Source organism: Amphiura filiformis, chromosome 4, assembly GCF_039555335.1.
Source record: "Amphiura filiformis chromosome 4, Afil_fr2py, whole genome shotgun sequence".
Taxonomy (NCBI): Eukaryota; Metazoa; Echinodermata; class Ophiuroidea; order Amphilepidida; family Amphiuridae; genus Amphiura; species Amphiura filiformis.
In genome coordinates this window covers 40,837,381-40,860,531 of record NC_092631.1, presented here as the reverse complement: position 1 = coordinate 40,860,531, position 23,151 = coordinate 40,837,381, and the positions used below count along the sequence as shown (strand labels likewise).

At 35.4% G+C, this 23,151-nt stretch overlaps 1 protein-coding gene across 1 annotated transcript in view; it reads left to right on the top strand.

Moving 5' to 3' along the window:
- The window catches only part of LOC140150898 (sorting nexin-13-like), a 70,363-nt gene extending 54,061 nt beyond the window's left edge, over window positions 1-16,302 (top strand). The window contains 10 exon segments of the mRNA XM_072173059.1: window positions 1,069-1,319; window positions 3,041-3,151; window positions 4,385-4,546; window positions 5,487-5,537; window positions 9,443-9,588; window positions 11,570-11,638; window positions 13,892-14,004; window positions 15,414-15,469; window positions 15,471-15,559; window positions 15,561-16,302. Of these exon segments, the coding sequence (XP_072029160.1) occupies window positions 1,069-1,319; window positions 3,041-3,151; window positions 4,385-4,546; window positions 5,487-5,537; window positions 9,443-9,588; window positions 11,570-11,638; window positions 13,892-14,004; window positions 15,414-15,469; window positions 15,471-15,559; window positions 15,561-15,696 (1,184 nt within the window). The 3' untranslated portion in view covers window positions 15,697-16,302.
- Window positions 16,303-23,151: the final 6,849 nt, after the last annotated feature.

The following is a 23,151-nucleotide window of genomic DNA, read 5'->3' as shown; positions in this document are numbered from 1 at the left end:
ACAAAAATATGACAACATGACCGTTGATTTTTAAAGGCGCTTTGTCAAATTTGGCATAAATGGGCCTTAATATCCTTATGAGTATAACAAGGGAACTTACTATGAATTTCAGTAAGGGTGAGTGGAATTACATAACGATTCAGTTGGTGGTGTACCATCTCATTTGAGAGATTATCATATTAGAGCAAGATATGCTGGGATTAACAGGCTCTTGAAGAAATATTAACAAAATATATCACTCGTGTTCAATGAGTTGTTGTGCGGTACAACAATACATCATTATAATCATGTTTGCATAACTGTTTGATCTTGTTTTATATTGTAATGAGCATTAAAATTAGTTAAAATTCAAAATGTACTAAGATAAGTTAGCAGATTCCAAAGTGTTGTTGGTGATGTTTGTGTAGCATCTTTCCACTGTTTGTGTCCTGGTATAATTACAGAGTGCGCACAGTTGTTTGATGGGGTCATTTATTAATTTTTCAAACAAAACATCATGTATAACCAAATTTTAGGCTTAAACAGCTAAAAGTGATATCGTGCTCATGTATACAGATGCTTTTGAGTCGTTTTCAACTTTAATTTCCCCTCTTTTACAAAGTTATTTACTTTTATAGTATTTTTTAAAGCTTTTTCGGATATAAAATGTATGTATTAATGCCAACAAATTACCCTTTCAAGGTTTTAATAAAAATAATTCCTTTTATTGTTTGATAAAATATGTTTATAAAATTTCCTTGTTGCTTGTTTCACCTATTCCAGCTGTTTTAATGGCGGTATTAATCACCTAACCCTTGCAAATAGAGAAATACGATTTAGGATAAATAGCGCCATCTATAGTTTGCATTTAGTTAATAATGAAACCAATTCTATATACATCAAACAGCCGTGTGCGCGGGGCCTGTTTTCAGTCATTCTCCATGTTTGGTTAGCCTTATCCAAGCAAGCAATTCACAGGTGAATCCATTTATATTAATTAGACCTTAACATATCCCTTCATATTTCAAACCAGTGCTAAGTTAAGTTGTAATTAATTCCATATTCATATAATTTTGAAACTTTACATAGCAATGGTCCGAGAGAAAGGAGAGACACCGTACACACTGTACACCATCAATGTAGCAAGAGTGGATGGCCAAGGTCAACAGGAGATCTGGGATGTTTACAGACGCTTCAGTGAATTCCACGACCTTCATATGTGTCTGACAGAGAAGTTTGAATCGCTCAAAGGGCTTTCACTACCGAGTAAGAGGGCTTTTAATAACACCAGCAGGAGCTTTGTACAGAAGAGGATAAAAGCTCTCAATGCTTATATACAGGTAAACTAAAAAGCAAATTCCTTTTAGGCAGCGTTCAAAATAAGCCCTATCGTAGTGCAGTTTGCACCCCAAATAATCACCTTTTTCGATACAACTTTAAAGTTTGGTGCAAAATTGCGATACCACATTGTACTGACTTAATGTGTTGATTGTCCAAGACTCTGCGTCAGATGAAATTGCACCACAACTTTCAAAATGGGGCGCAAAAGTACACCACAAGGTAAAAAAATTAATTTGCAGACTGCTTTTAGGTGTAGCCCTCGTGTAGTAAGTACTCTCCCAACCTCAAGCGTGTACCATCTGACCTTGTTCAAAATAATATGCACTGGACCGACGCTAATAGTAGTATGTGAATTTTTGAAAGGAAATCTTGCATTTTAGTCTAAGCTGGCTGGAAGTACTTCTGGAAAACCTTTTTGTTTTTAAATTATTTAAAAAACTTACATTTCAGGTTTGAAACAATTAATCAGCATTTCAGTTGATTTCAGCATTTTTTGGTTCACTTAAATTTGTTTGTGCTTTTCATCCAATTTCTGCATCAGATTCACAGAAAATGATGAAAAACTTGAATGTATATTTATGTTTTTTAAATGATTCATGCTATGATCAGTTTTCATGTCTGTATATTGTGCCTTTTTTGCTTGGTTCAATACAAAATTAGATTAGAAAAAGGACAATAAAATATGTGAAGTAATGATGATCCAAACAAGAGTGTTTTGAGTGTGCAGTACCAGTAGATAGAGTTAGACTATTAAAGCCTGTAAATGAATGATGTTCAACAAAGTCCTGTAAGCCTTCAGATATAGCTGTGCATACCTGCATTCTTGTTTGTGTTATTCGGAAACAAATCTCTGAATATTTCCGACAATTTGGTGCTGAGTCCAAAGTGATTTCAGATCAATTATTTTTCCTGACTTCAAACTTATTTGCAGTGTTTAAAGGACTACACCCAATATATCATTTATCTATTACAGGTCTTACTCTAGGGCATGTTCCACCACTCTTCCATCATCCTTTTTTTTTTATTTGTGCGCCATAAATTGGGCTATTCCATTTAAAATCCACACTACCCCTGTGGAAGATTTTGGAAATATCTTCCACAGAGGAACATAAATTTCAATGAAATGACCACATTAGGCAGCTCTATTTGAATTTCATATACCCTGTGAGAATGACTCAACCTGAATCTTCCACTGAGGGAGTGTGAGTTTCAAATGGAGCTGCTAATGTGTTCATTCCAATTGAAATTCATACTCCCCCTGTGGAAAATATTTCCAAAATCTTCCACAGGGGTAGTGTGGATTTTAAATGGAATGGCCCAATAGCAACATAAACTTGTACTTGAGTTCAATAGAGTGAGTGAATCTTGAATATCAAAATTTTGTTTTGGCAGATTTGAACATCACAAAGTCCATCCTGAAAATATATATGTGATGCGATCAAGCAAAATCACTCGGAACTCGGAAATATTAAATTTTCAGAGTCTTCAAGGATAGTAAAAAGCATTTACAAAGCTGGATTTTGCAGAAAACCTCATTGAAATTGAAAAACCAGTTTCAAAGATATGAGCAATTAAAGAGTTTCCAAAACAATAGGAAACAAAAGGAAATGTGTCCTTTGTTTGGCTGTATCTCAAAATCAATATTTCCGAGTTCCGACTGATTTTGCTTGATGTTAATAATCATCTAATCACAACAAATAAATGTTGTTTGCTATTTCAGACATTATTGAATCCCGATGTATTAGCTACCAATCCTGGCATGTTACCAATTGTGTGCAATTTCTTAGAACCTGGGGTCTACAACAGAGGCAAAGGAATGCTGGCAAGAAGGGTAAGACTAGTATATAGTATACAGGAGGCTACAGCCTCTTTAAATAAGTCAGTCCTATTTTACTAAATACCGTATTGTTTGTAATAAACGCCACAGGGGCGTTGCATTTTTCCAAATGGGGGACGTTTATTGGAAGTGAATTGTCAGTGAAAAAAGCTTAAAAATCGGGTTCAATTTCCCGATGGTGCTCCTTTTAAAGGAGGGATTTACGACCATACAAGATGGCGGCGCCCACTGAAAATTACAATTTCGTGGGAAATACAACAAAATTACACCTGTAAGTGCATGGAATTAGTGAAATTTTACCATAATTAGGCAATGAATGGATGGGAGTTGAGTCAAAATAGGTTTTTCCATGCAATTTAGCGATCGTGACTGCCATTACTGATGCAAGTTTTAAGCTTACCTACATGATCTATGGCATACAAATGTTTGCATTTTTGTCAATTTTTCACACAAAAATTGGAGGGGGGCGTTTATTAGAGGGGGAGCGTTTATTACAAACAATACAGTAGTTGACTAAAAAACTTGAGCTCTATAAAAAAAAAGCTCTATAATTTTGTGTAATGTTATTTGCATATTTATTATTTGTATTTACAAACCTTTGTTATTTAGGGAACAAACCAAAAGATCGATGACGTCCTATAAACGAAACTAGTTTCGTTTAGGGAGGGGGTAAAAATACTCGATTACGTTTGTACAAAAACATCGGTCTGAAGAATGTGTCATTATTATTATTATGTCAAAATTTTTAACATTTCATTATTACGTTTCTGACAGCGAGGGAGGTGGTCGACTGATAAACGAAGCTAGTTACGTTTATAGCACGTCATCGATCTTTTGGTTTTGTTCCCTTACACACCTTTGTGTTGGGCCACCTAAATTAGGAACATGTAATTCTAGTTATTCTTTGACAAGGGTAAGGCAGTTTGCCTTTGGAATGCAAGAACATATGGTATGTATATGTAAGTCAGTTTTGCAGGAGAAGCATTTTTTATTGCTGGGGAGTGAGTTTTGCAGGAGAATTTTTTTTTTATTTCTGGGGAATTTTGAACGAACATTCTTATGTGCATTGAAGATTATAACATGCAAATATACCATATTTTATTTGTACATTCAATTATAAAGTCAACTGGCAATGACTACATGTTGACATTGGCTGAATCAAAGCCACCAGATAACTGGAAAAATATCATTTAGTATCGGAGCTAACATTTTGATTCATTATTGCAGATGGACACCCTTGTCAACCCTCTCAAGACTGGTGTACGTAATGTGGCCCACACCGTCAAGAATGTCCCCAGCAATCTGGTGGATGGCGTAACAATGGTATCAGACAAGATGACAGATACCATGAATGACATTAGCAAAGTGGTGTTCTCCGGTACGGGCAAGGTAAGGAGTTATCATTGCTGTGAAATATAATTATCTTTATTTTTAAAGGCTAAACAAGAAATCAAGATTATTCCTATTGTATTTAGAAATCTACAACAAAAATTATGAGAAAATATTTTGAAATTTGAGAAAACTGTTACTAGTTTTGTGTCTTTAGAACACAAATATGCAATTTTCGTCGATTTGGATATTTAGGTTAAGTTGTTATCGTGGACGGGAAAAAAAATCAAATTTGGGGCTTTCTCAAAATTATTGCAGGAATATGCCATGCTAGTTGGATTCCTTTAATCAGTTCCTTTCTAAAAATGTATACTTCATGTACTTACCATCATTACAATCAATGTCTAAAATGTCCCACTTTGTCCCATCATGCATGATCCTCGTGACTCTCTTTTTAAAAATTTAATCCCTTGGACTGGTCATACTTAATCACCATTAATCATAAATGGGCTATTCCTTATCAAATCTACAGTACCTTTGTGGACGATTTTAGAAATATCTTCCACTGGGTGAGTATGAATTTTAGATGGAAGTAGCACATTTGGCAGCTCCAATTGCATTTTATACACCTGAGAAAGATTCAATCTGAATCATTGACATGGAGGATGAGTTTCAAATAGTTGGATTGAACTTCATATTCCCCAGGTGGAGACATTTCCAAAATCTTCCACATGGGGAGTGTGGACTTTTAAATTACAGGTAAATTAAGTATTTCTTGACCAAGCTGGAACATGCGTGTTGCGTGTACGCAATGTAAGGCGCGTGTATGCTTTCTTCTGTACTGCGCTATGTGCGTGTGTGTTTATCGCGGAGCCATTAGTGCATGTTCATAGTATTCGATCTTGGCCAAGAATTGATTAATTTACCTGTAGTAAGTCCAATCTACCTCTATTTGTGATGATTTTGACTGACATAATCTGATTTTATTTTTATTTCACAGCCTGCAGATCAACTTGATTTAGACAGAGTATCAGCAGTTATCCAGCCAGAGGTAAGAGTTTTATTTGGTTGTTAGGGATCAATCAATATTTCACTGGTGGAGGGGAAGGGGGGAATTACTGAATTTACTATTTCTTACATAGGAAATTTGTGTCCCTCTTCATTTGCTCAAAATTTGTTTCCCCCCTCGATTTCTCAAGTTAAGTTTATGGTGCAGAGTGGTCCAGTTGTAACACAAGCTGTTTACTACCTCAATTTAGGCCCATTACCCAAGCAGTCTTATTGCATGTTTTGATTTTTAAATATAAAAATTGCTCCATTGGCTTGGATTGTTCAAGTAAAAAATGTGTATTACAGTGGCCCATAAACAGTCGGGTGCGTTATACGCCCCTTCATGTCAAGCAAGTTTCTTGTCCCTAGTTTGAAAACAGGCTTTTGGTGAATATATTACCCCATGCCAAATTTACAATTATTCAGAAGTCGTTTGTTTAGTGAAATTGATGGTCAATTGCCATACCATATATATCAGGCAGCTATTTTGTTATGCATGGTTAATTAGTAACATTAAAAGTGACTGCTGCTTTTTGTATTTTGTTCATGTAGTTTGTAATATTAATGAATCAAGATGTTAAAATAATCTCAAAAAAATTTAAACACATGTGAGCTATCTGAAAAGGCAATGATTAAATGTAAACATAAATGGCTGCCTGTATAATTGTGAGTTTGCTTAAGGATGCACACAGGATCACTGAAGTGTTACATGACCAAAATTGAGTTTTCATCACTAATGTCATCTTCAAACCGTATTTTATCTTGTAATAGATTTTAAAGAAATCTTAAAATTTGAACCACAAGAAAAGCTATTTTAAAGACCCTTTTTCATTAAAAATTTGTCAAAATGCAAAAGCAAATAAATCATTGTTTTCCCATAATAGATCGCGTTCTCAGAATGCAGCGTGCTGCGTCGTACAGCTATAGCTATAGCAAAGACACGCACACATGGTAAACTGGATGGGCGAGGTGATTGCTGATTGAGGCGCTGGAGTCTCCAATCGCAATCACTACCGTATTTTATCGTATTGATCTCTTCCAAGGTAGGTAAAGCTTGCACCATTGCATTGCGAAACTGCGGGCCGACAGACCACCCGTCCCAGAATCAGTAGGTCTAGGCCTACTCGATATTTCGCCAAAAATTGCTGGTATAGTGGTATAAGTTAGTCTTTTTATATGAACATACTAGTGTATTTTTTGTTTGTTTTTGTTTTGTTTTTCAAGTTTCATTCTGAACTTGAAAAGATGAAATTTATCTGTAAGAAGTAGTTACCCGTAAGAAGCCCTGTAATGATGACGCAATCTGGTGGATACGATAGAAAACGTAGGCCCTAAATATTTTGCTAGTAGGCTAGACTTAGCCCGTATAGTACATCATTAGGCTTATTTTTTTATGTTTAAAAATTTGTTTTATTTCATTCATTCATTCATTCATTTCATGACCATTAACGCAATGTCAAAAACGTTGACATTTCAATACATCATATCGACTATCTAGGCATAGGCCTACAACTCTATGTCAAAAATGTCTATTTGAAATCGGCATAGCGAGCACGCGTTTATGAAAGCATTTTCATGAATGTTTTAATGCTAAATAATAATTTCAAACGAGAAATATATTCGAAAACGCAAATTCGTGCTTTTTTCATAACCCATTTTAACTACATTTCCATTATAAGGCCTAGGCCTAATTCCCATTTTGCGAATGTTTTGGCCGAATGCCTTTTTATTTGCAATGTTTGTCTGGCTTTCAACTTTCACGCTTATAATGTTTTCTGCATACTTTAAAAGGTAAACTGCTTTAAAGCATTTTTCGTGAATATTTTCATGCAGTGTTTTAAAACGCTCTTTATAGCATGATGCCTATATATGGTAGACCTACTGCATAAACCACAATCTAATTTAAAGCCATAAGTGTTCCGTTTTCTACTTTTGAAATTTGGTTTTGTTAGGCTATGTCAATTTCCGTGTTTTTCAGTTTTCTTGTGACCTACCTCTCCGTGTTTTGCCCGTTTAACATTATATAGGCCTACTTTTTGTCCGTTTTACAAGTTTATTCAAGACACAACTTTTACCCCACTTTTTACACGTTTATTTGATTGAAAACAACAACAGACACACTTTTTTTATTTTTGTTGTTGTATTTTATTCACTTTTTATGTGGTACAAAATATTTTACAACTTTATTGTGGCTATGACTTTTGTACGTGTTTGGTATTCCGTAAAAAGTTAAAAATAAAATATGATAACAACAAACAATTGCAATAACAAAAACGGAATATTGAGTAATGACACATCAGAATCTTTTAAAATTTTACTTGGGATTCCCCTGTGGTGTAGGCCTAGCTATATAACGGGCGTTAAAATGCCTATCTTTGGCGCGGACGGGCCGCTGTGGTGCCTCTCAAGCACCAACTAAAAAGAAAAAGCAACGAGAAACTACAACATCGTTTTTGCGGTTCAGAAAAGGACAATGAACATAAAAAATGCAATATTTGTCAACCCAAAAAAAAAAAAAAAAAAGAAAATCACCAAAAACGATAAATTAAAAACATTGCATTTTTAAAGCAAAATTAGGACAAAACAGAAATCGCAATTATCATGATTATGTCTCAATTTATTCTTCATTTCATAAATCTTCCTGATTATCTGCTAAAATAATTGCTTGTCAGTTATTCTATGCTACTTTTAATGTTCTGATGTCCGCAAATTTTAATACAGAGCATGATCTTTTTTTTATATGGAACAGGACAAAATTGTGCTTAAATAATCATGATTTCGTTTCAAGGGCAACACGACCATGCACTGTGCAATTTATTCAGCAGTAACCTGTCTGTCTGTCCGCGCCCTGTCGCTCCTCAAACGCATAACGCTGACGCCGCTGCCTTGCCGGACGCTCTGCTGCACCATGGAAACAAGACTGCAGTAAATAAAATGGCTGCTCCATGTGGATAAACATCTGCCGAATGTGCACGGATAATTTTGTCATATTGTATATTTTACCTTCTAAATCACCAAAAAAATGCCAATCTGCTGCAGTTGGACGCCCCTTCTCATTTTCTTACTTGACCAAACGTCACAAGTCACCGGATTATATACTTATGGAATAATCTTCAAAAATGGACCTAAAATCCGCTGTATTTTTCTAAATCGCGATTTTCGGCAAGTTCACTTTTGACCACTTTTAACCATTTTTGGTCCGCCATAGCGTCTAAATGAAGCATCACTGAGGTAAGTTTTAAGTCGAACGTTTAGATATGGCCAAAATCTAGATAGTGTTTTTCATTTTTTAAATTAGGGCCTAGAACTTTTTTATCACCCATGATTCAAAAATTTGAACACAGGTCAAACGTTTTTACTGATTTTTTGCCTATATTTTAAAAACTAAGCAAAATTTTGAAAAAATAAAAAAAAACACTTTCTAGATTTATTTGTCTAAATTAATAAAATTCATGTTTTACAGCTTTTGATTTTCAAATAATTTTTTTATGGCGGACCAAAAATTTTTGGTCAAAAAAGCCGTTTTTTGGGATTTTCTCGAAAATTGTACTTTTTGACCCATAACTGACATTTTAAATGGATTTATGAGCTCATTTCCTTTCAAAAAATGTATACTTTTATATACTTTACATAAATAGTTTTCGAGTTATGAGGTGAATAATAATGGATAATTAGTGATCCTGTGTGCCTCCTTAAATATACATAACTTTCTTGTTTTCGTGCCAACGTTGACCTGTTGGCTGATACTGCTAAATTTTGTGTGCCTGCTTATTTACCATAATAAAATTGTGATCCACCATTGTCATAGATAAAATCTCCCATCTCAAAAATTTCCCCAAATAATTATTTTGACAATATCCCCAATGTAAGTTGTAACAAATATGTTATTTTTCATTTTGTCCAAAGGATGATGATAACATTCCTCTTCGCATCATGCTATTACTGATGGATGAGATCTTTGATCTGAAGCAGCGGGATCAGTGGCTGAGGCGACAGCTTGTTATGGTGCTCAGGCAGATTATCAAGGCTGCATTTGGCAATAAAATTAACAGGTAGGTAAAAATCAAAAGTAGGGAAGAAATTGTATTGTTCTTTGTCATTACCTGGCTTGTGTTACATAATGAGGTAATAATATTTTATGATGTGATTCAATTAGCCAATCATGAATGATCACACTTCCTTATTTAAGTAGTGCACATTAATGACATTGATAAAGTGCCCTACAAATGATATGTGAACATACATATCAAAAGGATGCACTTGTCGGCTGCTACATGTGTCTTTTACATAATAGCTAGGAATAAATGCCAGACTCATCTCAAGTGGAAGTCACCTCAAATCATCCCCAAGTCACAACCAATATGGTGTAAGGGTGTTCTCTGTATTCCTAAACCATGTGACTTGGGCAAAGAGGTTCATTTGGTAGGATCGTTGAGATCATAAACTGGTTAATTATGTTAGCCAAATCCAATAAATATTACTCACGGAACTGAGCTTTCGCCATCTTGGCTGATGGCTTGATCACAGATGAACTGGTCCACTGCTTTTCCCGTGAAACTTCGTTGCTATAGACGCATCCTCGTTACCCGGAAGTGATGTTGATTTAAGCAGTGGGTCATATACATGATCTAGAAAGTACGCACCCTCGCCACGGTTGAGTGAGTTCTTCCCCTTTTTTCTGATTTGGATGGCCTCCCTGACTCTCACTCAACTGCGACGAGGGTGCATACTTTCTAGTTCCGTGAGTAATATTTATTGGATTTGGCTAACATAATTAACCAGTTCCATGTGACTTGGGAAGATTTGAAGTGACCGCCATTGAGATGGTATCTATGTCCTCGCTATTATATAAAAAGAGACACATATAGAAGCCAGCATTCGCATCCTTTTGATATGGTATTGGTATATTTGTTTGTATATGCAAATTCATAGGAAATCAGGTGGTTTGGAAAAGTTTCTCCTACCTTATCCCTAACAAGGAACGAAACCTGATGCCATGGGGGAGTCGTTTGCCCGGCCAGCGACTTGGTACCCATAAATGACTTATGGTGATTGCGCAATGCCATCACGTGGAATGCATGCATGTGCAGTGGTTTTCCTTGTAAGATTTTGTAAGATTTATAGGTGTTAGGGTTGGCCTTATAATGAAAAATTCGTCTTAATTAACCCTAACAAGGAACATGCTTTTTTGCTATCGGAAGGCAGAAGGAACGAAAAAGGAGAGAAGATGAAGAAAGATTTCATGGCACCCCCGGAATTGACCCCGGGACCCTCGATCACGATCACCGAACTCATGCCACAGGGAGTCGCTTGCCCGGCCAGCGACTTGGTGCCCATAAATGACTTACAGTGATTGTGCAATGCCATCACGTGGAATGCATGCATGCGCAGTGGTTTTCCTTGTAAGATTTATAGGTGTTATGGTTCCGTTCACATACCAAAAATAGTTTACCATTATGCTATTCGCCTACATGTTTGGCTGCTGCATTAAAAAGAAATTTATATGCACTCTTCGCATTGTGGAATGATGCGCTTGGAATTGGCCATATGTTAAAAGGGCATTTCGTGATCCAGAGCCTCATCCCCCACTTTTCTTTTAAAAAGTTGAGATATTTATACCACTGGATACCGCTGGCTACATAATGTTTATGTACCAAATATTTCTTGCAGATTAATTCGTTTAGCAAAAATATCGCCAAATTTGAACTTTGTTCTGGTATACCAGAACGAAATTACAACAGTGGCCTATGGAGCAGTGTAATACACATAATCATGCATAACTCGCTAACGCAAAATCGGAATCAACTCAAATTTTGGGAATAAGCTTTTTTCGTGGATACCTACTGAAAAATGTCATAAAAAGAGGATGCTAGGATCACGAAATACTCCTTTAAGTGAAAGGGATAGTTTTCCAGTCAAATAAGGAAACCATGTTTAGCTTGTTAATGCATGATATGCTGATAGCACTTGCTGGGATAATGAAATGTGATCAACTGTCATAATGAATGATGATTTTTTTCTTTTTTTTCTTAGACAAATTGTTGATAGTGTGGAACATTTTACCTCGGCAGAGCAGGTGACAGAATACGTCAAGATGTTTAAGTAAGTAGGAACTGTCTGCATACACTTAAGGGCTCGGATAGCAATGTTTGCACAGTATTTTTTGTGTGTGGAACATAGAGAGCACATCAGACATACCAAATTGCATTCTGAATATGAGGGATGTCCTGATATCAAGACCGCTCATCCGGAGGGGTCATAGATGTGCTAACATAGCCTGCTAGTGGTTGAGCTGAAACCTGTAAATTACAGACATTTTAGGCAAATCTGTAATTTCTCTTCGTAAAGAAGATAAATTATCTGCATGTATTTTAATGGGACTTCAACTCTGTCAATACTGCTGTTTTCCATGCTAATGTTTTCATTTCAAAAATACCTAATGACAATTTGAATGACTTATATCCTTAAATATTTTGTTACACTTTCGGTGGGATCACTGAATAGACCTTTAATGTGACACATCATATGAAATTGATGCAGTTGTCTATCACTACATGTTCCTTCTTTCATGAGAACCAGCTCAAAATGTTTCAATTAAATCATAATACGATAATAAAAAAAGAGGTTTATTAGCGTGCTCATAATTCAAAATAATTCGTTGGCTGTATTCCATAGTGGCGTATAGTGATTTTTGGTCATTTTTTTGAAAATTGGCACATATGTTTTTAATGATGTTCTCTTTCATTTTTTCTAAGTCTCATCAGTCATAATTAGCTAATTAATTAGTAATTAATTAATTAAATGTGGCGTATAGTTACAAAGTGACATTTTTTGTATTCCATAGTGGCATATCGACCATACGCCACTTTTTATACACATTTTATAATTATGAAATATCGGCAAAATGAAAAACATCGTATGTCATAGTGGCGTACGCGTATCGGACCTATACGCCACTATGGAATACTTAACTTGACTAAAAGTAACGCCATAGGGATTACACGGCGACCGAGGTGGCGTGACGGTTAACGTAAGGTTAGGGTATTGCGTTTTGTTCGTTTTCCATAGTGACGTATAGTTTTATTGTCAGTTTGCCGGCAATAGTATATATTTATTTCTTTTGAAAAATATATAACAATAAAGTCTATTTAGTTTACTACAGAAATTTGACATCATTTACAAAATATAATGAATGTCTGATTTACACAACTCGATTTTAAATTGGCATTTCTTCAAACCCGATTTTCTCGAAAAGTTGTTTATTCGCGGCGCCCCACTATACGCCACTATGGAATACGGACTATTTAATTGGCCCGTTTGCTTCTCCGCACCTGTGAGATCCACATTTGAAAAGAGTGTGCTTTGTCTCGATATCAAATTAGCATAATTATGTACATATTTCAGGTAGGACATAATCAGGGACAGGCGATTTCTTGCGCGGAAAAAAAATAGCAAATTGCGCTGAAAAATATAGCAAATTTCATGCGGAAATGCGCGGAAAAATCAGCTAATTATGCGCGGAGATTGCGCGGAACTTTTATACATAAAACATACATAAAACACAGGAAGAAAAAAAAACATATCAAAATATGAAATTATATACCGTGTCATGCAGAGTATTATGTATGTTTAACATTATGATATCTAAATCACAAAATTTGTGGCAATTTTTGACCAATTTAGGCATTTTTGCGGCCATTTTGAAAAGCGCCCTCTATCTGGAGTTTTTCACACCATTTGACCATTTCATATGTTTTACATGCTTCAAAGTAAAAAGAAAAAAAGAAAGAAAAACACTTTCAAATCATATTTCCCTACTAATATCGTACATCCCACAGAATTAGAGAAGTACCCCCATACACGCGAAAGTAAGCAACACTGGTACGAGACAAATTAGTAAATGGTTACATTCATGTTTTTGTTAATCTATCGTTACATGACGCGTACTCTTCAAACAAGGCTGATATTTCAATACAGACAAACAAAACACCATTTTTGTTCACATTTCATAGTGAATTGCACGGAAAAACATGAATTTCGCGGAGAAAGGAAAATTTCGCGGCGCGATTTCGCGCCGCGAAAATCGCCTGTCCCTGGACATAATGTGTAATGTTAAAAAATAAAATATTGTGACAATAATTGTATATTATCATCTACTGTATTGGCCTCACTTATTCAAATTGGCCCATTCCGAATTTTATTGACAGGTTTCTATTGTAAACCTGGATTTGTTTGGAAGTCCTATTGTGGAACACAAAATAAATAAATAAAAGTTTACTGACCTGAGTTGCCAATTGCATAGACTTGATCCATATATAACACACTAATTACCTTTGAACTTATTTGATTTCACAGGGACTCGTTCTGGCCGGGTGGAATACTAGCAGAACCAACACCAGTGAGAGAAGACTCGGTTAAGTTAAGAACAAGAGTGGCTACAAAAGGCAAAATGTTCAGTGGAATACCAGGTATGTTACTCTATGAGCTCAGATGATCTCGCTTGTGTGTTCACATTATTAATTGTTTCGTCAAAATTAAGCAGTAGCCTATAACATCAAATTAAAAAGTTCTTATTCAAAGGGCATATCTTGGTAGAGAGATTTCTTTCTACAGGCATTAGAAAACTAAAATTTAGTGAGTAGTATCTCGTGTATATTCTTTAGCAATTAAATTTTTAAACAGTGATCCAACACAAAAGATAATTATTATTTTGTAAATTAAATCAAATACTTGAAGATGTTGTGATGACGTCAGATGTTGTTACGTCAGACGTAGCAAAGTGAGTTGCAAATTTTAGTTCCAGTATTTGATTTAATTTACAAAATAATGTTTTGAACTACTGGATGAATAATCTACACCAAGATACAAAAGATAATTGAGACTAACCTTAATACTATGTCCTTAGGTTGAATCAGTGATGTGTAGAGTGTCCTTGGTCACCGTTGAGTTGTGGCAAGTGTCTCCTGATTTGTCTAGGGTACTCTCTGTCTTCTCTGCTAAGCACTTTCACATTGTTCCAATCTATGGAGTGGTGTGTGTCTGTACTGTGTTCTGCATGTCATATCATATCATATCATATCATATCATTTTATTTGCCAGCAAAAAGACACATATACATATAAAATATTGCACAATATCAAAATTACACATAAATATATAAATTACACATGCAAAGATAATTATAAAAATGTAAACCATGGAAGGTCATAAAGCAAGAAATTTAAATTGAATTGACCCATGTTGGAGAAAATAGAGAGATGGCATGCCTTAACCAGGAACAATTTAAACAAAGGACAAGAGAACCCCTGGCAGGGATAGCCAGATAGTGACAAAGTCACTTTCAAAGTGGCTAAACCTAATTGATTCCCACAGGAACACAGACAATCAGCACAGGGGAACAGGGCAAAGGATGAATCTACCTACATTCTCCAACATAAGATGAGGCGTGATAATACAATGTAAACACAACCTTTCGATAAAAAATAAACCTAAGCCCAACTAAAAACTATTTTGAATTCCAGCTAATTGTTTTGAAATGTTTTTTGAGATTGTCCAGGAAATTAAATATACTAAACAAGAATTGGTCTTTGAGACTGCCAAGGGGTCATGCTGGGGACAGTAGATTTGTGTTCTTTTAAACGTTGCCCCAGTTGACGGCCAGTTTATCGAATGTAAGATTTTGGGCAGTCAGTACAATTGATTTGTACAAGTAGTTTCCTCAAAGTGGCCAGGGTTTATAAAGCCAATTTGATTGCAATTGGGTCACAAGAGTAAGAGTCAGATTTTGACAATTCAGGGACTTGCTTTGAAAAGTTAAACATGAAATAAAGAGGAGCATTGTATTCTAACAACTTTATATTTTTTACCTATTTTCTAGATGAGCTCAAGAATTTCATTGGTACAGAGACAACACGGAGAGGCACCGTCCGAAGTTTTCGACATGCTACAGAATCCAACCTTCAACAAACGACTCTTCTCACGTACTTCAAGGCCTCCTCGAGGTTCTCTCCCGGAAAACAAGTTCAAATATCTTCCACAAGTTGCATTCCCAGTCGCCTAGGATACGAGCCCGGAGGGAAAAGCGCCGTCTCAAAGAGGACACACAGTCGCTACGTGGGGAGCCGGTTCAGCAGAGAAGAGTACGGGGTTACACGAGGTGACAGTAGCATCCCTGTCCCTGATGCTTGCCATTTCAGAGGGAGGAGGGACAGACGAGATAACAGCAGAATGTATTTTACTATTGTTAGGAAAAAGGAAATTGTATTGGGACACTGTATAGCGGGAAATTTTGTGAGGTTTTTGTTTTCGTGGACAATTTCAAAACCGCAGATTTGACCCGATCTAGTCCACTCGGGCTAAAGTTATATTTTTTCAAAATTGTATAATATCAGGTTAATATAAAGTAAATAGTTTCCTTTCTATCAGTCAAACATTTTTATAACTGATTTGGTTCTGAAGTTACATATTTTTATTAATGCATAAGGAGAGACAAACTGAGAAAAAAAGCTTAAAGTTTGGTATTTATTATTTACCAGTATCTTTTTACCAGTCTTTTATACTAGTTGTTTTTCAACAACTCATATTCTCTCCATAGCAATGGAGGGTTAGAAGTGAGGTATAGTAATGAAACTTGGCAGGTATGTAGACCAGGCATGAGGATTTATCTGTGTGTACTGTTCTTACATTTGAACATCATTCGTTAGGGTTAAAGGTCAAAGGTCAATGACCTTTAATTTGGCATATGTTGTATTTTGGTCAATTTTCTTGACATTTTCTGTAATTACAAAAAAAAAAAAAATACTTTTATCCCTGGAATTAGGCTAGATATTAAAAAAAAAAAAAAAACTTAAAAAAAAAAAAAAAAAGATAAAATTTCTGGCTACACCACAAGTCAAAATCTCATTTCTCACAAACCAAAATCACCCCTGGCACCTATTTCTGGCTGTAATATAGTTTTGTAATTTCCGACATTATCCTGAGTGGACTAAATCTTAAAACCTGGGAAAATATTTTTTACCCACCCGCTTTGAGGTGGTAGTTGTTTGTACTGCGAATACAAGAAACAGCAAAACTGTTCAGGACGGTTAACATTACGTTTCACTACCTGAAGAGAATTGATCAAAAATTGAATTCCCTCCTGAGGTTGGTATATGTTAATGAGTTAACCACATCACCAGGCTGTCATTATAGCTAGAGTCAGTATATATGGCACACATGGGTCAGTGAGTTACATAAAAAATGTCCTTGTGTGGTTTTTGGTTCCCAGGATGTGAGTTTTGCCTGAGGCAATTCATGGTTAAATGTTGATCCCTCACTACAAGAGTTATTACCATCGATTTGGTTGAAAAAGGAGGTGAGACATGATCAAATCTCTCCTGGTAACAAAACGTAATGAAATTTTAAAAAAAAGTACCGTATTGGTCCGAGTATAGTCCCACCCGTTTTTTAGGTGAAAATTTTTCACAATTGGGGGGTGGGATTATACTCGAATTTCAAAAAAAAAATTTTTTTTTTTTATTTTTTTTTTTTTTTTTTTTTCGGTTTTTTGACAAAAGACCTAGATGCTAGGATCATTCATGGTTGACCTAAAAAAAAAATTCAAGATGTTTTGTATTTTTAATATGAAAATTGATAATTTGTATTCATGTCATACTCTATTAATGATTTCAAAATGCATTGAATTTGAATGCATCTTGATATCATTAATAAAGTATGACATGAATATAAAATATCAATTTTCATATTAAAAATACAAAACATCTTGAATTTAAAAAAATTTTGTTTTTAGGTCAACCATGAATGATCCTAGCAGTTAGGTCTAGTTACAGGGACCCTCCAAAACCAAAAAATAAATAACTGAAAAATTTTTTACAATTTCTGGAATTTTTCGAAAAATGGGGGGTGGGACTATACTCGGACGAATACGGTAATACCGCTAACAGATCCAGCTATACAGTAACAAATTTGGCATATTTTTTTACACAAATGTTGCTATCTTTCAATGTGGATAAAATTGTGAAATATATTATATATGTATAACGTATTGTTGCTATTGAAACAGAATTATCATGAACAGCATGTACATTTGATGCAAATTGTGAACACAGTTTTTAAAAAATCAATATACCCTACAAAACTTGGCAAATCAAGAAGTATTGTGATGACCTTGTAATTAGCACAAATTTTGTACAGTAAGCTTTTAGTGTGTACAGGGAACAATGACATTGTACGAAATGTAATGCAAGACCACAAATGTTATAAATGTGTATTTTCCTTGTCCAATTGTATGTATCCATCATCTTTCCTTGAACAATTTGATCTAGACCTTGCCTGTTATAAAATAATAAACAGCACATTTTTCAAAATGAAACAAATAAAAAAAGAGCAATTTTGTTGTAGCAGTAAATAGGTAAATTGGTATTTCTACTGCTTTACCCCATGAGAACTACCTGCTGATTGGCCAAAAAGACGTTTTCATTATCAATTGGACCAATCTGCAACATTGTTAGAATAATTTCACCACACAAAAAAAATATTCTGATTTATTTGTAAATTTCTATTCTGTTTGGTGATTAAAGTGAAGATATCATGTAATTTACCAATCAGAGGCAATGATAGATCAGCAGGTAGTGCTCAGGGGGTTAATTACAGAATTCTTGGTGCACCTTATAGTTATTGGTTAGCGCTAGTTTTAGAGTTGGGCTTAATTAGTGTTAGAGTTAGGAATAAGTATTGTATTATAGTCAGGGTTAAGGTTAGAGTTATGGTTAGGGTATACACCCCAAACTTGATAGTCACACCATTTCTATCAAACTTGAGGAATTTCTATTTTTTTTCAATTCATTTTTGCTACAACATGGGGGAAAAAGAATGCCAAACAATACAGCTTATATTCTGATACCCACATTGGATTATTCCAGTTGAAATCCATACGCTCACTGTGGGAGACATAACCTCTAATCTCCCACACAGGGGGTGTAGATTTGCATGAATGAAATAACCCATTCAGGTAACCCATTTCAAATTCACACTCCCTGTGGGGAAGATTTAGGTCATGTCTTTCATAGGGTTGTATGGATTTCAACTGAATAAGCCATTATTTTCAGAACTCTGCCAAACTTCAAGATGCCCTATTACATACCATGCATGTTCCTAAAATGTTTAGGTTAGCCTTTTCTGTTTGTGTGTGCATACTATGATAGGCATTTTTACAAGTAAATTTCAATTCAGTTTAAACCACTTACTCAAAAAGTGCTGTGGTAGTAAAATGCTATGTAAGTTAACTAAGGGCTTAAAAACTCTACCACGGATCAACCCCCGGTACCGTGGAAGAACCGGACGATTGGGTCTGATTTCTACTGTTTGTAACAATGGAATGCGGTTAAGGCACTGGTTCTGACGGGGTGCCGGTGGTCGAGTTTTGAAGCCATTCCTAAATAGAACATGCCAATTAGATGTAAAAACGTGTCAAAACATTTTCAATAATTATGTAGTCAACATCATTTATTATATTGTTAATGTATTATAAGTTAACATAATTGACAGGTTTTTAGTTTGTCAAAACCAGTGAAGAAACCTACTATTTTCTTGCTGACAGTTTCGTCAGTGAACCACTGACTTTATTGAAGCTTGCCAGTGTTAATGTTGTGACCCAACAGCTGATGACTGCCGGGAAGTTATGTCACTTTCGGTAGTGATGTTAGTCTTACTTGCAGTCTCCAAAAGTGGATCATAAACATGACTCAGATTGTAGACCCCCTCGTCTCTGTTCACAACATCAACAAGCTTCGATAAAGTCAGTGGTTCACTGACAAAACTGTCAGCAAGAAAATAGTAAGTTTCTTCACTGGTTTTGACAAATTAAAAAACCTGTTAATTTCGTTATTACCAAACCTGATGAACCTGTTTCAAGATACAAGTAAACATGTCCGACCAGTTTAACTACCATGGACAAATGGTTAGCATTTTGGTGTGAATTTGTGAATCATTAGGATATTCCAATTGAAATCCATACACCCCCCTATGGAAATCTTATACAAAGGGAGTATGGATTTCAAATGGGGCTACCTGAATAAGGCATTTGGCTGATAGCAATTGTTAACCGAAAATGATGCATACTGGGAATGAAAAGGGCTCAAAAGCTATCGAATTCATCACCCACGACAGCAAATTGATTTGCACAGAAGTTGATTTGCAAGAATCAAATGATTCCCGCAAATTTATTTAACAGCATTAGGTGTGGGATTATGATTTTGTTGGCATGTATTAATATGCACCGCCATTGAAAAAGTTATCCTGTCTAGATTCTATTATACCCATATAGTAGATCACAATTGTCTGTATGTGTGTGAATCACCAATATATATATACCACTGTGAGTTACTTGCAGTATTAATATCATGTCCAGTGTACAGCACTTTATAGAAACGGGCTATTCCGGCTGAAATCCATACACCCTATGGAACACATGACCTTAATCTTCCACACGGGGTGTAGGTTGCAAATGGAATTACCCATTCTAATATCCTGATCTGAAATTCCACTTTATGTGGAAGATTAAGGTCATGTGTTCTGTGGGGTGTGTATGGATTTTAACGGGGAAAGCCCATGCAATGTCTTGTATGTAACATGCCATGCCAAATAAAGCACACATGTTTGGCAATCATGAGCAATACACTTTCTTAATCCACCAATTTTTACATGTGTGTATGTTTGATGTGTATGCATGTTTGTTGTTAATTCTCAACAGTTTGACCAAAATTGTTTGAATTTGTAGTGTTAAATATGATGTGTCGGATTTGTGCTATCTGAAACTATTTGAAAGTTGAATGTCACAATTTGAAAAGCAAACATGTAAAAAATATAAAAACATGATGGAGTCCATCATCTCTGGTCTAATTCTATGTTGGTTACAGAAAGCAGAAATTTGTTTCATATGTTAACTGAAAGCCTTGTAGATAGTTCTAGTGACTGTAGGGCAAAGTGGACCAATTAAGATTTCGCTACTTTATATCACGATATGTGACACGATCAAGGGAAATGAGTCGGATATATACTAATATTGATTTTGAGATATTGGCAAAGAAAGTGTGAAAATTCTTTTGTTTTATATTGTTTTCAGTGATTGATAAATTGACGTAACTTCACAAAGAAGTCGTATCAACATGGGGTCTTCACTTTCTGAAAGCTCTAAATGTCCTCTTTAGAAACATGTGTAAAACTCATTTTTGACCAGGGCCGACATGTGACTCATTCCCCTTGATCATGTCACATATCTTTGGATATCAAAGTATTACGGATGCTGACTGGGATAATTATGATGTGTAAAAATGGACCTTATTATATAAGTGTGTGTTTTCATGTGTGATAATCCTATTCTGTCAAATTTCTTCCAAATCTTGTTTCAAAGAATTGCCAAGTCTTTATGTAGGTGTGAATACCTCTTGATGTATTTTTAATGCTGTTCTTTGTAAATATACAAGACTGTTAGATATCAATTGCCAATTCTGTATGTATGTAAAAGGACCAGAGTTTATTAGCAGATTAAAGTATGAATTACTGCTACATGTATCGATCTGTAGACCATCTGGTTCAATTAAAAAGCCCATTCGGTGATCAAACAAAAGTGTAAAAAATTAAATTGTGTATAAAGTGCTTAAAAGTGAGGGATAAGTGGTTAAAATTGTCATTGGGCATTTTGAAATGAAAAAAAAAAACTTGACCAAAAATGAGGAAAACAGCTTCATAAAGTTGAAGCCCCATTCAAATACATGTAACTAATTTCACTACTTAAGTCCTATTTTGTCTTTAATACACAGCTTTAGAAGCTTAACCACTAGTAGGCTATGTTAGCACAAAACTGAATTCTGATGATTTTGATGATTTTCCGAATTCAGGGCAAATCGCTGAATAGTCCTTTAAAGAACAAAGTTTACATTACTGGTCAAGTTACTGTACATAACCTGCATTCACCCCCGCCAGTTTGTGCTGTGATGGACAAAACTATAGTTTTATAGCTACCATCACTTCCGCCGCATGGAGAACATTTAATTTATCGCATGTCATACCAGGTCACAGAAAGTGATACGTGTGCTGCGCCTCATGGTGAATTTCCGCAAAATTTGTTGCACTGCAATACATCGCAAGCCATGACAAGGCCAGTCAAGGTCTTAGCCAGGATTTAGTTAAAGTGAAAGCCCCACTTTTGGTTCAAGTTCCTTGGGGAATTAGTCAAGGTTAAAATTTATCAATGTAAATTCTGTTCTGTCTGTCATCAATGTAACAGGTGTTTTGTCAGTTCTTCTGTGGAGAACTGACCAAGCGGGGCTTCCTGTTTAAGTGGGTGTTGTCTTTGCGGTTGGAGTCCAGGGCCCGCTTAAGGGACCTTGAAATATTTAGCTTTTAGATGCTCTCTGGTGCAATCTGAGGCCAATTTGGTGGAGTTGGGCCAAGGCTTAGCCAGCCAGCCGTGTAGGCTGTGATTTACGCGGCCACATTCGAAATAACACGGCTGATTTAGTATTAGAACTGAATATGTAGTATCGCAGGTGATTGCATTGAATCTTACGGATACAACGGTCCATATACCCCAGGCCCAGATTTGGGCCCAAATTTAACACAAATTTATCACTTTTCAAAATTATTGTCTGTTTTGAGAAATCTTTGCTTGAGATTGACAAAACTAGGCCAATTTCCTGACACATTTGAGAACATTTTGAAAAACAAAAAATGACCCATCTATATACTTACTAATTTTCTGACAAGAAAGGGGCATCCTTATACCAGATCTCAATATATAATTTGAGTAAGATGGACATTTATACATGAAAAGGCAAGTAATTTTGTATGTTTACATACTATGGACATCATGCTTCCACTTTGAAATGTACTTATTACACACCTACCCGCCCTTCTCCTCACTTCCAGTATCTGACCAAACAAAAGAAAAGGAAATTTGAATTGTGGAAAACCTATATATTTGAACTTTATTTTTGACCCATAATTATGCCAGAATATTTTACTATACTACTAGTAATAGTAGAATTTGTGGGCATATATTGACTGCTTGGGGCTTAAAAAGGCTAACTGTATGAGCTGCTGGGAGCTAAAAAGGGTTACTGCCTTTGTTTAACCATAGCAGGTAACACTTTTGTGCATCAGGCAGCTATTGCAGTTAGCGTATGTGTGCTCCAAGCTGTGAACATGTATAAAGACCTTTGGGATTTTGTGTTGTATTTCACCAAACTGAACCTTAAACTTCAAATATGAAAAGCACTCGAACTTTTCACAAGTTGTTTTTCTTTTTAACATTCGAATTGCACCCAAGTCAAGTAACTTTGGGTGTTTTTAAGGTGATCTTCCACACAATTTCAACATAATTGGGCTAAATTGGGTGCATTGCCTGCCATGTTTCTTTTGTTGAATGTACTGTACACGTAAGACGCTAGTTTTTAAAGTATAGTAAAGATGATACTTTGTATATTGCAAATTTATATATATTTTTTTCCTTTTCTTATGCCACGATGTGGTAATTTTTTCTTTACAATTAGAATTTGATTTGCATGTAGATATTGTAACAGAGAAGAGCTATATTTATTGACAACAATAAGCATTCC